Source organism: Periplaneta americana, chromosome 16 (genome assembly GCF_040183065.1).
Source record: "Periplaneta americana isolate PAMFEO1 chromosome 16, P.americana_PAMFEO1_priV1, whole genome shotgun sequence".
Classification (NCBI taxonomy): domain Eukaryota; kingdom Metazoa; phylum Arthropoda; class Insecta; order Blattodea; family Blattidae; genus Periplaneta; species Periplaneta americana.
In genome coordinates this window covers 156,770,425-156,786,061 of record NC_091132.1, presented here as the reverse complement: position 1 = coordinate 156,786,061, position 15,637 = coordinate 156,770,425, and the positions used below count along the sequence as shown (strand labels likewise).

Sequence of the window (15,637 nt, the reverse complement as noted above, 5' to 3'; positions counted from 1 at the left end):
TTTATCATGTATTTGGCAACATTTAAACCTGATCTTCCACTTTAAGATCGCAGTCGTAATTTTCCGTAAGTAATTGCAATGTGGAATTAGTTACCATTGCATTCGAGAGATGGTACAAGTATCCATATCCCATATTTGTTTGTTATTGGACTAAATTATTTATTTTTAAGGATTTAGAGACAAGGAAAGACATTGTGTTCGGTATATCTAACTAATTTTGGGAGCTATGATAGGTAGCAAAAACCGGCTACAAAAGCCAGCTATAATGGCTGGGTTAATCATCGTGCTAACCACACGATACTTCATTTCTGGTTGGATGATCGTCCACTTCTGCTTCGGCATGTGGACGTGAGGCTGTCGGTCATGGTCCTTCATGGGCTGTCGTGCCTCGGGTTATTACATTTAACTCAGGTAAAAGAAATACACAATAAGGAGTTGTACTCAAATTGTATGTCATGGTGTACCTATTATCACAAACTACAATAATGTCTAACTCTGAAAACTTTGAAATTGCATGCATATCTGCTATGCTATGCTATGATATTGGCTACTATTACTGAATCAATGAAATCTATTTACAAACTAATGCTTAGGTTAATTATATTGGTTGTATGTTGCAATCTATACCTAATGTTAGTGAAGGGTTCTTTGTGCTTCAAGTCCACTTAACCTAAAACGTTCATTGTACTGAAGAACATTTATTCTTCTTTTGATATATACGAATTTTCTCACTTTTACTACCATTAGACTACATATTTTTGTCAACTAGTTCCTTGAGTTACACGAAAAGTTCACTGGTTTTTAAAGTTATTAGCATTCCTTCAGTTGTAGGTAAATCTGTACAAATTATAACGCTTGAATAATACTAATATTTAGGTGCTACAGAATAATGAAAAGTCGCTTGTACTGTTTTAAGTATGGAGTAATTAAGTACAAATGTACATGAAAAGCTTTGTAGAATACAATTCTATGAATAGCTATTAGTTACAATAGAATATACTTGTAATATATTAGACGATACTTTTGTGGAATAGGGTCCATGTAGATGAGATGAAATGCACTATATCCTATATCCCTGGCAAATATTCTGTTGTGTGTAGAGGATACACGGACAGAAGGTCTACAGAAAATATGTCTAATGACATTATGTCTACTTTTTTGCGTCTAATAATAGCAGCTCTACAGCAACATATCTACATGAAGTAGGTCTACTCTGTGTTTGAGTCTACCTGAAAAATGTCTACAAATGAAAATGGCTATTAGAAAAAGTCTACTAATGAATTAGTTGTTATATAATACTTAATTAATTACGTTACTGAAGTTTTAAGGAACAAATTAATAGTACTTTATTAAGAAGAAGTAAGAGAAATTTATAATTACATCCCATCTTCAGTCTCATGTATAGGTTGACGTAATTCCAACCTGTAGCTTAGACTCCTCAGATAAACTTTGACTTCACCCCTGTCTTTATGTGCTTGATAACTGTCTATCATTCTTTCTACTTGCTGTTGATTTATTTGGTATGATTTGTTTATTGGGTATTTACATTTCCGTGGCCAGCCAAAATTTGAGTGAGAAGAATTTCATTGTCTCTTTGATCTTCCCTGATGTGATCGAGTAACTTCCAAATTCACGCATGGTGCGTCACGAGCATTTTGTGAATCGACACTATTGATTGTGAGTTGTGGTCTGTCTTGCACTTAATCATATATATTTCACACAATTGTTGGATAGCTTGATGGTACCGCTTGGCATCTTGCTATTGTTGGTGTCTCTCTAACATAGATTTTTTCAATGTAACTGGCTGTTCGTTTAACTTCATCATTTATATCTTCATATAATACACCAAACATTCCTTCTACGTCGTCTAGGTGAATGAATGGCATAGCAATGAGCTTCCTAATTTCATTTCGAACTGCTAAATCATCATCGTTGCTGTAGGCTTCTTTAAGCCCTTCGTTTACCACTCTCTTCCAAATCGAATGACCGAAATGGAAGCGGCAGCCTTTATGACAGTTCTTGGAAAAGGTGTATTTAATACAATTAAAATTACAATTACAATATACGTAATGTAAGTAATAAAAAACTGTCTGGTTGATAAAGACTAGTCAGTATTTTGTAGAAGTTAAAAACAAATTAGACATTAAACCCAGAATATTTATGTAGAGATCAAATTACTGGCGATTAAATTATTTTATGCAACAATAAGATAATTGTTTACGAAAAGCCATGTCTAAACTAGTCTGAGTTACTGGGCAAGTGTCTAGTAAGTTAGTGTGCGATGCGCATTGAAGATTATTTTGACAGTCCCTGATACTAGCGTGTAGCGAATTGAGGGATCTTTGCAGGGAATTGTGAAAAAAGATTGAGTACGAGGTAATGAATGCGATGTGAATTATTTCCTAGCAACTTGTTATAATTGTTTCTCAACAGCACAGCTTCTGTAATCACTTTTATTTCAGTTGTGGTGGATGTGATCAAAATGGAACCTGCACTTGATCTGCTGGGCTTACAACTACATGATAACACATAAGAAATGGAAGGAAATGAGCATTTTCTGGAATATCAATAATTTGTTTTATACAATTTACACCGTGTAAATTATATTTGAGTAATACTGTGCTATTGTTAGTCATTGCCAATGTCCTTGTTTCTATTTTGTCTTCAATTTTCTTCTCTGCTTTGTCGCCTGTGTTGAAAGTTAGTCAGTGACTGCCGCATTGAACCAGATTTGTGGCTGTTTCACATCAAGTCATCTTTAAAATAGCTGATTAAATTATTCACGATGTGTTTTTGTTCTGTAGGAAGGGAATTTATCGCATATGGATATGATTGCCATTAAGACAGAATGCGTGGACCAGAGTTACGATATCAAATCAGAGATAAAGGTTGAAGACATCACACCAGTGCCCATGAGCTTTCCTGACGTGAAAACGGAAGTTTATGTAAGTGACTCACTGTCATTATCCATAGACCGTGTGTATTCCACACTAGATTATATAGGAAATTAACATTGCCATATGAAATTCATGTATAAAAAATTGAAAGTGTAATTTCCTGTAGCTATATATTTAATAATTATTATGTTTTGTGTGATGCAGGAAGGAGATGTATTAGATCAGAACATCACTGAAATAAAGGCGGAATGTCAGGGCCATAGCTACGATCTCATATCAGAGATGGCAGTTGATAAAACCCCTGTGCTAATTGACTATCCCGTCATGAAAAGTGAAGTTGAGGTGAGTCAATTCATGAAGTGAGTTGGTCGGTAGTTCTCCCTCTGTTATGTACTGGCTGATGGTGACCAGGTACGATTTTTGCTGTCATGCTGTCCATTTCTTCATCCTATATCATTCGTTAATTACAATTTATTTTCACTTTAATTCTTTTATATTCATAATATTCTTCAACTTTCAATTTTAGTTCATTTACGCCCTTAATATGTACATTCCAAATCCAAAACAATCATCAAACTTGGTATACCTTAAAAATAATTAATATGAATGAATGCCGCACCCATTCCACATGTACATAATACGTGAGTTTCTAATTCAATTTATTTAATTCAATTGAAACATTCATGTATGTAAATGAAATCATATTCTATCACATTTTGTTCAAGAAGTATTAGAGTATGATATGCAAGATTGTCCATTACATAAACATATCTTGATTTAATCATTCAGTTTACTCAAATAGGTGTACATATATGTTACTGAAGTCAAGAACCTGGTGAACAATCATTATAGAAGATTTTCAACAAATATATTGCATTTGAGTCATACACTATTACATTTTAATCGTAACATCAGTAATATTTTGTATAATATCATGTAGAATCAGTCTCACACAGGCATTAAGTACAAGTATTTCAGATATTTTACATTTTATCAATTTTAACAATTATATATATATATATATATATATAGTGACATTCAACAAAATGTACCATGAGTTCTATGTAATTTACATTCGTATTTTATATTTTATATTTTTTACTTTTCAGCAAGTTGGCGAAACTACACAAATCAGTCAAATTGAGCATTTGTTACCCAATATCAGATTTTATTACATATAACTCATGATCAATTACTGAAATCATTTATTGACTTACGTGTCCACATCTGTGGAGTAACGGTTAGCGCGTCTAGCCGCGAAACCAGTTGGCCCGGGTTCGATTCCCAGTCGGGGCAAGTTACCTGCTTGAGGTTTATTCCGGGGTTTTCCCTCAACCCAATACGAGCAAATGCTGGGTAACTTTCGCTGTTGGACTCCAGACTCATTTCACGAGCATTATCACCTTTATCTCATTCAGACTCTAAATAACCTAAGATGTTGATAAAGCGTCATAAAATAAACTACTAATATAAAAAAATAAAATAAAAAATTGACTTACGTTTAGATTTCGTTGTCACATTTTCAATATCTGATGATGCCACATAGGCGAAGAAGTTCATAAATTTTCTTGTGTAAGATCTATAATTGCAAAAAAGAAATAATAAAATAAGTAAATAAATAAATCTTATGTTAGAGTAACTTTAAAATAAATTTATAAGTTTTGCAGTAGTTCAGGAAGTAGGCTACACTTAATTGTGATTTAAAATTTTTTTATGTTGGTTTATTAGCCAAACTCCACATATTTGATGCCTGTTTCTTGGGACCAGTTTTTCGTAACTACTGATTAATATCACAAGTCACAAGGACTACTTCATAGTTCCTTTTGCATCTTCCTCCATTCTGCAGTAGGATCCTTACACTGATGGTTACTTTGGGACAAAGTATTATTTCTGTCTTCCCCACCAACACCTTCAGTAAACCAATGCACAAGATTATGAACAATAAAATCATTCTAGACGAGGCCTTTCATACAAATTATATGACTACTGACTCTGGAGTGTGTTTACGTGCATTCATTGACATCAGAATTGTCACGGTATGTTTGGATCTTCAATATTGTAATCCGACAGAATGAAAATTCGGCTATTTTTCCTCTACATGTATCTTTATAAAACGGTGTCCGGTGTATCAATCATTAACTATTTCGGTGCGCATGCGTCGATCTCCTTCGACCTCCTTAATGAATGCTCGAGGGAAGGGGGATTGTCGTGGGAAAGACAGTCGGAACGTGGCTCCAGTTGGAGAGTTGGCCTGATGTGAGTCGTTAAGAGGGTAGAATCAACTGAGTTGGAGAGATCAACCATCCGAAACTTGACCTCTGGTATGTTATGAGTATACACCGATAACTTGGAGATTGCGATTGTGAGATTGGTTATGTAGGGACAGTCTACTATATAGTCACGAAGCTTGGGATGATTTTTTGCCAACGAGTTGAATTTCTCGCGATAGTTGCTAGCCGCTTGGAGTGCTGTGAGTACTAGGAACAATAGACTGTGTCACTGCCATCGTGATCTAATACAGGCCGTAAGGCAGACCATGTGACTCGCTTAACCCGATGACGAAGGGCGGCGTTTCAACCATATAAATTAATTGGAATGCATAAAGAGTAACATAGTTCTCTAAAATGTAGTGTAATTGCATTAATAAAATTTAAAACAATGATCAGGGGACACTTCACACATAATTCCTTGCGAGTTAAGGTGTAATATTATTTTTCGTGTGAAAATGACGTTGTTCGTATGTGTAGCACCTGCCTTTATTTCGATTAAATATTGCGAAATTCGTGTACATTCATTTATGCACGATTCAATCATTTTCAGTTGCACTATACGAATATTTAGTTATGTTGAAATTATAGGTTATGTTTACTGTACCAGTTGCCCCTTTCTATCTAATTTCAGTGGTCTCCAATGCCCTGCCACTACATATGTATGTTATGTCATATGGATATTATCTATATTTAACTTATATTCCTATATTCGCAATTATGCATTATAATTAAACATAATGTCATGTATAACACCCGTGACATTCTATTTGTCTGTATTTTAATACTACAATTGAGTACAGAATTATTAAATAGAAAACCCGAACATACATTACGGCCTGGTCTAGATCGAAAAGACAAAGGTATTTCGCTGTGTGTGAAAAGTTGTGTAAACTGTGGAATGTTCGTTATCGGTTGTAAAAACTGTAAATGGCTAAAATACAATAATTTGAATAATAATATGGGACAAGGAGACGTTTGCGGTACTATAAATATTGTAAGAAAAAGAGGTCAGAGTTATCCTTTTTCCGAAAGATCCAGGAAGGTGAGTTTATAAAATATATACTTTATGAAAATAATATAATATAAACCTTATGTATTTCACATTTCAATAGTGGGAGGAAGATGTTAATTTTTTCAAAAGAATACGATATCGAAAGAACAATACATTTTATCGTCTGCTGGGGAAAGGGTCTGTGATGAGGCGATAGTAGCGATCCTGGTGGTGAGCAACTATCTATGTTTGCATATTTAGTAAGTATTGAGCTTCGTGACTTTATATATTAGACTATGTTGTAGGTCGTGAGATTTTAACAGATATGTAAAAGGAGCTGTTACTGAATAAGATAATTTATTATTTATTTTTGCAATTTTGCTGTTGATTCTATTTAAGAGAAAGATTATAATACTGGGAGATATTCTTGTTGCTTATTGTTGGAAGTTTGCTGTTAATTCTATTTGAAAGAAAGATTATAATAAAAAGGGATATTCTTGTTACTTATTGTTGAAAGTTTGCTGCTAATTTAATATAAGAGAAAATTATGATAAAGGGAGATATTGTAATTTTGGGTTTTCTTTTTCCTGAATTTACTTGTTCTTCAATGTTTCCTTAGTTAAACACTGGTGTAATGAGGGACCGTATCATTGAATTTTCATTCTGTCGGATTACAATATTAAAGAACCAAACATACCGTGAAAGAATATAATAATAGATTGGGGAGACATTAAAATAGTCGCAGGTGTTCCGTGAAAAACTACATAATTATGATTTATTAAATAATTATTATGAATTCTATGTTGCAGGAAGAAAATGTATTAGATTTACACATGACTGAAATAAAGACAGATGATCTGAAATCAGACGTAACATTTGATGATACTCCTGTGCCAATTGATTTTCCCATCATGAAGAGTGAAGCTGAGGTGAGTGCTGTTTGCGAATTGTGTTGGTCGGTAGTTAACGCTGTGTTGTATCCTGGCTGATGTGGCTGCTACTCTCATGACCAGGGAGTATGATTGTTGCTCTGATGCTATCCATTTCTTCTTCCTGCTGTCCTTTGTGAATTTTCCCCACCCAGTTTTTCAGGTAGAGACTGCGGTGCTGAACGTTTACTAAATCTTACACATTTTGAATTTTTAATCACCACTGATAATTTTTACCAGTGTTCACTCTGATTTAATAATCAGCACAGGATAGAGTGGGGTCAATCTCAATTACTCTGACGGTATGTGCCAGTTATTTTGTGCCTGGTGTAGGAAATACCGTTAATTATATTTTTTGTATTTCATCTTTTGGCAGGTAAAACCTACATTATTATTGTCCATTTCTTGGGATAAATTGCTGGTAAATACGTTCGAATGTCACAATGTAGAAAGACATCTTTAGAGTTCTGTTGCCATCCTCCTCCACTCTGCAGTAGCCACCTCACACTGACTGTGCCATGGGGAGGATCATTTTATCATGTTATCGAGTCCAAACTCCTGAAATAAATCAAGAGACTGGATTGAGAACAATGATATCAAACCAGACTTTGGAAAAGTAAAAATTCAAGAGACTATAAGGGAAGGAAGGTTAAATTCAACGGTATAATTGCCTTACATTGCAAACCATTAATAACTGTCAAGTTAACGCATCAAGAAATCTAGAAGCCGAGGCTAATAACTGTCTTAATAAATTGGCCATAAAAAGAGAGCAATTGCTTGCAGAGACTAAAAAAATAACTAGTACAATGTTGAGAAATATAGTAAGAGATGAGGAATATAAATAATGGTGCACACTCAAGCAGAAAGGCAGATGTGTGTCATTATTTCAGTAATACACGCCAGCTAACCGTTGGATAAAAATAGGGGGTGGTCTTTCTGTATCCGAGTGGAAGGAGGCAATTAAAAAGATAGGACAAGTGTCGAACGTACGTGCCATGCCAGGTCGGTCTCAGGATGGTTCCCAGTGCAGACATTGCACTGAGATAGAAACCTTACCCCACATCCTGGGATCCTGCCAACATGGAACTCTCATCCGGAATACTAGACACCATGCAATAAGAGAAATAATTGCTAATAGTCTTCCTTGCTTCTACGAGGTTCACCAAGAAGTCCACTGCCTTGCAAAAGATGAAACTTCTCTGCGAGTTGACATCATTGCCATAGATAGAGGAAATGACACAGCAATTATCATCAATCTCACCGTGCGCTTTGAAACTGCAGTTGAATAACCCACAGCAGTACATGAAGAAAAGATCATCTGTGACCGTACAATTGAATACTTTAGGTATTATTATCATATAAAAGGACAGATTAAAGTATTTGCATTATTTTTCGGAGCAAGGGGAACAATTCCAAAATTCTCTGTTTAATGTTTTAAGACTTTTGGAATTCCTTTAAAAATTTTGAAAATTATTGCTGTAGACGTAATGAAATATTCTGTTCTGATTTGATGTAATCACCTGTACACCTAAATTTATTTATATTCTATCTGATTACTAATAATTATTGAATAAACGTACTTTCCCAAGGGTAGCTTCCATTTGAAAATAATAATCATAACACAAATGTTTATTTTTATTTGTCTTATGGCAACCCTTACTGTAGGGCAGCTACCTTGTGGGATTTATATATAACATGATAGTAGGTGGAAGAATCACCGTGAATATTCACACATGAGATAATTCCTGAATTCTGAATTATTTTCCCTACATTTTCAAACTCTCTTAGAGTTTTACAAACCTTCATTTGTTTAACTTAGTTGTATGCTTCCTATAAATCCAGAGATAACTGAAATGGTTTCGAACTTTACTACCAAAAACTTTCCGTTACCAATTTTACCACAACAGTTTGATTACTTCTCAACTGGGTCTTCCTGAATCCTACTCACATAAGACCATCCATCACACTATTCGAGTGTCATTTTTATTTTCTCTTAGAATTGACTTCTTGTTTATGAAATTCTTATTTAAAGCCGGATGTTTCTTAAAAAATGCCATGTTATTTTCTCTTTTAATTTGTTGAATTCGTTTGAATTTTTCACCGACAGTGTTTGAACTTTTTTCATGAATTAAGTAGGATTTAAAATCAAGTCTACAGCTTATAAACTGTTGTGCATTGATTCTTGAACTGCTATTGTCCTATAGCTTCGTTTTACAAAATGTCTTGCAGGAGGAGGCACATGAGTTAGATCAAGTGGAGGACGAGGTCAAACTGGGAGTAACGGCAGAAGAGGATGAAGTCTTTACTGAGGGGTGAGTGAAGTGTGTGAACCTTTACTTCGGTGTAAGTTTCACCTGCTTTATTTTTAGTTATAACGTCAAAGAGTATAAATATGTACTACCACAGTCTACTATATACAGTCGCGAAGCTCAATATGTAGTAAAAATGCAAACAGGGGTAGTTGCCCACCACTAGGATCGCTACTATCGCCCCATCATCGCAGATCTCTCTCCTAACAGCCGACAAAATATGTTACATTTTCGTTGTCGTGTTCTTTTGGAAAAATTAGCACCTTCCTTCCATTATTGAAATATTAAATGCATAAAGTTAATTTATTATTTTAATGAAGTATATTAAATTCCACCATAAACTCGAAGATACCTGCAAGAAATAAGTTAATATAAATTAATTTTTGTTTGTGCAAAACGAACTGAAATTTACTATAATAGCTTCACTCATTCATGATTGTAGCGATAATTAACTATGAATTGAAACCAATAAATATTAATTTGCATTTCTCTTTACAACTATAATAATAACGGAAATTTGAATTAATGGAGTAACTTACGTGTACTGGTACTTGTAGTGTAGGCTTACGTAGTTAACAAAATGGGATGAGGTTAAGCAATAATAATCACACCAGAATTGGAAATAAAACGTGATCAATACATTTTATTGTAACAGACTTTTTCTACGTCTCTAGTTAAAGCAACAAATAAAAATAACAATAAAATTAACAGCTGTAATTAAAAACATATCCTTTGAAGAAAAAATTAGGCCTAAGCAATAATAATCCCACCAGAATTGAAAATAAAACGTGATCAGTAAAGTTCATTAAATCAAACTTAATTTTACTACGTATTTAGTAAAATAACACATAAAAATAATAACAAAATTAATATCTACATTTAAAAATATATCCTCTGAAAAAAAAAGTAGACCTAACCTTTATTTCTCTGGAAATTTAGCAGCCTAAGTGACAGAACTTTGATCGGTATCTAATGTCCTTTCCGTTAAACTGAAACATTTCATTATGAAATTTAAAGATATAATGTATTCTAACAGTCACAAAGAACTTCAAATTAACAGTTTTGTTTCTGCACAGCATTCTTGTGGAAACCCAGGAGCCTTTCTGAATCTTTCGGAAATCGGAAAAAGGATAACTCTGGCCTCTTTCTCTTACTGTTGCTACAATTTATAGCACTACAAACGTCTCCTCCTTGTCCCATATTATTATTCCAAATATTATATTTTAGCCATTAACATTTTCATTATAACCAATTACGAACATTTCACAAGCATCAATGTGAAATACGCAACGAGCTAGCACTCGATAGAAATACGACACAGTCCTAAGTCGACCATGGACAGTCTATTGTTTCTAGTTGCTAACCGCTTGGAGCGCTTTATCACGAGATTTGCAAAAAAACACCTGAAGCTTCGCGACTGTATATAGTAGACTGTGGTGCTACTTACAAGCAATATGATTTTTGTTCAAATGAACGACTCAGTATTCTGAACTGCCATGTCTGCCTCTAAATGTGTCTGTATGTTCCTTTATGTGTTTGTCAATGTTTATGTCTGCAAACCTGGCTTTCACATATAGCACCCTGTGAAGTAGACTTGAATAATTTGAAGGGAAAAATTGTTTTGTGGTCGGGTATCAATCTGTAGGTAACGTTAACGGAGAAAAACCACAATTCAAGTCACACAGTTTGTGTGCACTCAGAGTTGGGTTTCTGGCGTCTTGTCAGTCCACCTGGGTAGCTCAATCGGTAGAGCGTTGGTGCGCTAAGGCAAAGGTCCCGGGACTGATACCCGGCCCAGAACGATTTTTCTCTTGAAATTATCTTTGTCTGCCTCTTTTTGTAGCTTTCTGTCTGTGTGTATGTTTGTTGTCTGCCTATGTCTCCAACATTCCGCCTATCCCTACTTCGATCCATCCATGCACCCAGGCATCCATCAGTGTCAATATAAGTCCTCATATGAAAGCAATTTGTGAATATATTAATTTCAGTTTACTCTCATTTTCCAATTGCAGTCTCTAAACCCTAGAAGTCAATCAGAATAATGTAATCGCTCAATAATTTTACTTTAAAGTTTTAATATTTTCACGTCATTATTTATCTATCTATCTATCTGTCTGTCTGTCTGTCTGTCTGTCTGTCTGTCTGTCTGTCTGTCTGTCTGTCCGTCCGTCCGTCCGTCCATCTACCTACCTACCCATCCATCCATCCCTCCATATCTATCTATCTATCTATCTATCTATCTATCTATCTATCTATCTATCTATCTATCTGTCTGTCTGTCTGTCTGTCTGTCTGTCTGTCTGTCTGTCTGTCTGTCTGTCTGTCTGTCTGTCTGTCTGTCTGTCCTGTCTGTCTGTCCGTCCGTCCGTCCGTCCATCCATCCATCTTTGTTCACGTCATGGCGGATAATGTTTAACGTCATTATACAGTGAGGCCACAAAGTTCCATTACCCCTATTATAAGCAAACTAAAATGAACGGCAATTCTTTATGGTAGTTTTTATTTAGAACTTATAATGAATTTAAGATATTTTCTGTGTTACTGACATTAAATATATCAATAGGCACATTATGTGCACCAACATTCTCATGGCAAAGGATAATATGCCGTCAAGTTCTGTGCGATATTTTTCGGAGTATTGCTGGCGTAACATGAGTGAAAGCACGTGTCACAGCATCAGTGGTGTAATTAGACGTATCAGCCATCGTTTAGTTCATACGATCTGAAACAAACTGGAGTAAATTTATATAAGGGTAACGGGACTTTGTGGCCCCACTGTATGATTCAGTTGCTACAGCACGTGGAACTTATCAACTGTTTTGCATTTATTGTCATTATGAAATGTCGTCCGAATTAATACAAATTTATTTGAAACATAGACTTTTTGTTTTAATTCCCCATCTCATTTGGCTCATAATTCAGTCAAGGCTTATCTTAACAAGAACTAGTTCACACCTGTGGAGTATTGGTGCAACGGTGCTCCTCACTTCACTTTGTATAGTTGGTAAAAGTATTGGATAAACAATACTACAAAGATAAAGTATTACCCTGCCGTCGAAAGGTATGATAGGTCGATTGTCTGATTGGTTAGGTGATACACAGAAAACACTGCATATAAATCATTAACACTCTCTTTCAACATTTAGTAAGAACACTTTAGGAAAAATAGAAACGAACCAAGGTCTCTAGTTAAGTACAGTCAATGATAATTCATCACTCCTTTGACACTGGCTGACCACTAACGTTCACTGAACTGGCATTCGCCATTACACAAACTAGTAATGCCATCTGTTCGCACAGTTTGTAATTATTAGCAGCTTGCTAGACAAGTCCCAACTTGTCTATGTAGTAGAAATCACTATTACACAACCAGACACAACCAATGTAAAACCCTTGACGAATGCCAGCTAACTCTTTCATACTCTATCTGAAAACAAACTCTTTCTATGAATCATAATAAATTTAACCTTACTAACATATAAAAACCTGTTTAGCTTCTGGTATGCCAGTCTCGAAACCCACTCAAGAATAGATTCTATTCGACACTCATACCTTCATAAACAGACTGCATACATCACCTCAGCTCGGCTACGTTCCTGCCTGTAGAAAGTCACGAACCCCGTTCGACCCTAGACTACATCCGTCCACGTCCTTTCCGAACTGGGTTACGCGGTGATCCCATCACGGATAGCCGTAACACCAACCCCACAGATCTCCCAGCTGTCGACCAACCTTCCTCAATGAGTCGCTCCCCAAGACTAAAATTGTATCGAAATACTCCCCTAGAAAACCGACGCTAGAAGCAAAATGGCCAATGACATACCAATCTCAAGTCACGTGATCACTAAAGTTCGCTCCGTTTATGTGAGAAATAATAGAGCAATAATGGAAGAAATGAAACAAGCTATCTAAAGGAGAAAGAAAGACTAAAAATGAAGAAGTAAAGCCATCTATGAAAACGTGAGGTAAACTAATACTAAAAAGACTATAATAAGAATAGAAAAGAAAGAAAGGAAAAAGAAAGAAGTGAACGAAGTATGCCGAAATAAAACGGCACATTGGTTAGCGCGTCTGGCCGCGAAACCGGGTGGTCCGGTTTCGATTTCTGGTCGGGGCAAGTTACCTGTTTGAGGATATGTCTGGGGTTTTCAGTCAACCCAATATTAGCAAATGCTGGGTAACTTTCGGAGCTGGATCCCGGATGCATTTCACAAGCATTATCACGTTCATGTCATTCAGCCGCTAAATAACCTAAGATGTTGATAAAGCGTCGTAAAATAATCTACTGAAATAAAAAACAATCAACAAGGAATACAATACTACTTCAGGACGTTACATGCTACAAGTTACTGTACACTCTTACCTGTTAAAGGAGGTGTTCCACATCTCGGCAATGTTGAGTTTTGTAAACAGGAGCACATCGCGAACTGCTTCTTGTGCGGAACAAGTAAAGCATATGGTGTTTACAACGAATGAAGTAGTGGCGGCTTGTAATCGATATTCGCAATTATCTCGTAAATGGCTAATTTACGGAACCGTGTTTCAGTTTTCACTATTAATTTTGATACACCTTATATGTATTGAAACAGGTTTAGACATTAATCTCAAGAAAACTATATGTGGTGATGTGGTGTTACATCAAAAGGAAACCGCAGGTCTTATTAGAAAAAGTGTTTTCGCTTCAACTAGCCACATTAGGCGTCTCGAATTTTATATAAGGAAAATCGCAATACTGCGTACGTCAGCAATAATCCTGGTTATGTGACCACTAAAATGACACTGTATATAGTGATATGTACGGTGAATAATGAAATTGAGAACTGAGTCCAAAATTAAAGCCACAGTCAAAAATAAATGTGAAGATTTAATTTATAAAAAGGTTAAAGAGGAATTCCAGATAACCTATGTAAATCACAAGTTGGAAATATCAGGTTATCTACTCCTACATGACTGTCTCGTCAGTCACTTTCGTATAATTGCTATACGATGTTCATCCATCCAGAAAGTAACTTCCAATAGTCGGTAAAGAAGACAAATAGAGCAATAAGGAAGAAATATTTATTTCACTATCTACAGAGATTCACTGGCTACTTCTCAGAAATTACTTTATCCTGTTGATATTATAAGTTAAGTTCAATTTATCGTAATATTATATTTGACTTAACTTCAGTATTAAATTTATGATCCTTCTATACGCTTTTGCAGTGATTTTAAAGATCCGATGGAAAGATATGATATCATAGATGACATCACTACTACCGCCATATGAGAATTAAGTAAAATTATTCTCTCTATTTTCTCCTTTCTCTTTTTCTTGTCTTCTCTGTTTTTACATATATCCACAATTACACCCTACTTTTATATATATTAACTACCTATGTTACATTTTATTCACTCATCTGTAAATGTTAAAGTATATAAAACATCGTGCTTAATAATGTTGACTTCATGGAATGACTTTAGAAATAGCTTGTAGTGAAACTAATTAAAGCTTAGTTGCAGGTTTTACTTGTGAAGTAATAGTCGAAGTGCATAATGAAAAAAACAATGGTGAGTACGAAATATTATATACGCTTAACTTAATGTCATTAACTCCATAAATATTTAATGAAATCGTCAATTTATAAAAACAACCTTGCTGTACGTAACTATTATAACGAGCTTGTAACATCATCGTATCTTTAAATTTACCGCTCTTGTGATACCATGTAAAACATAAATCATACATTTAATATTAGATTAAAATCATCAGGTTATTTAACATTGGATGTTAGGTCGATTCCACAAAACGGTTACAAAGCAGACGGACTTGTTACGAATTCCCGCTGTTCATGGCTTGTGTATCTAGGAGTCACTGGGGCTGGGAGTAACGGTTAGCATGTCTGACCATGAAACTAGTGGGCATGGGTTGAAATCCTGGATGGGAAAATTAAGTGATGGAGATCTTTTCCTGTGTTTTCCCTCAACTCATTAAGAGCAAATGCGTGGTAACTTCCGGTGCTGGACCCTGTAGTTATTTGACTAGCATTATTATTTTTATCACCTTCATATGACTCAGTCACCAGAAACTATAGCTCTTGACAAAGCGTCTTAAAATATATAACTAAGAAACTAATTTAAAGAATTAACTTGAGTGCAATTATTGTATAGAACCAATTAATTTTTGGCATTATTAAGTAATGTGTAAGTATAATATATTTTTCGTGGATGCAGTTTTGTTTTTGGTATTTTATGCTGGTTT

At 35.1% G+C, this 15,637-nt stretch overlaps 1 protein-coding gene across 2 annotated transcripts in view; it reads left to right on the top strand.

Annotated features, from left to right (window-relative positions):
- LOC138691532 (zinc finger protein 93-like) overlaps window positions 1-15,637 on the top strand; it is a 57,223-nt gene that overhangs the window by 13,000 nt on the left and 28,586 nt on the right. For both annotated transcript variants that reach the window (XR_011329901.1, XM_069813564.1), the window contains exons 2-5: window positions 2,805-2,945; window positions 3,102-3,239; window positions 6,968-7,087; window positions 9,317-9,399. Coding sequence is in view for 1 of the 2 variants with exons in the window: in XM_069813564.1 (XP_069669665.1) it covers window positions 2,823-2,945; window positions 3,102-3,239; window positions 6,968-7,087; window positions 9,317-9,399 (464 nt within the window). In the remaining variant the exon portion in view is untranslated. The remainder of the gene's footprint in view (window positions 1-2,804; window positions 2,946-3,101; window positions 3,240-6,967; window positions 7,088-9,316; window positions 9,400-15,637) is intronic.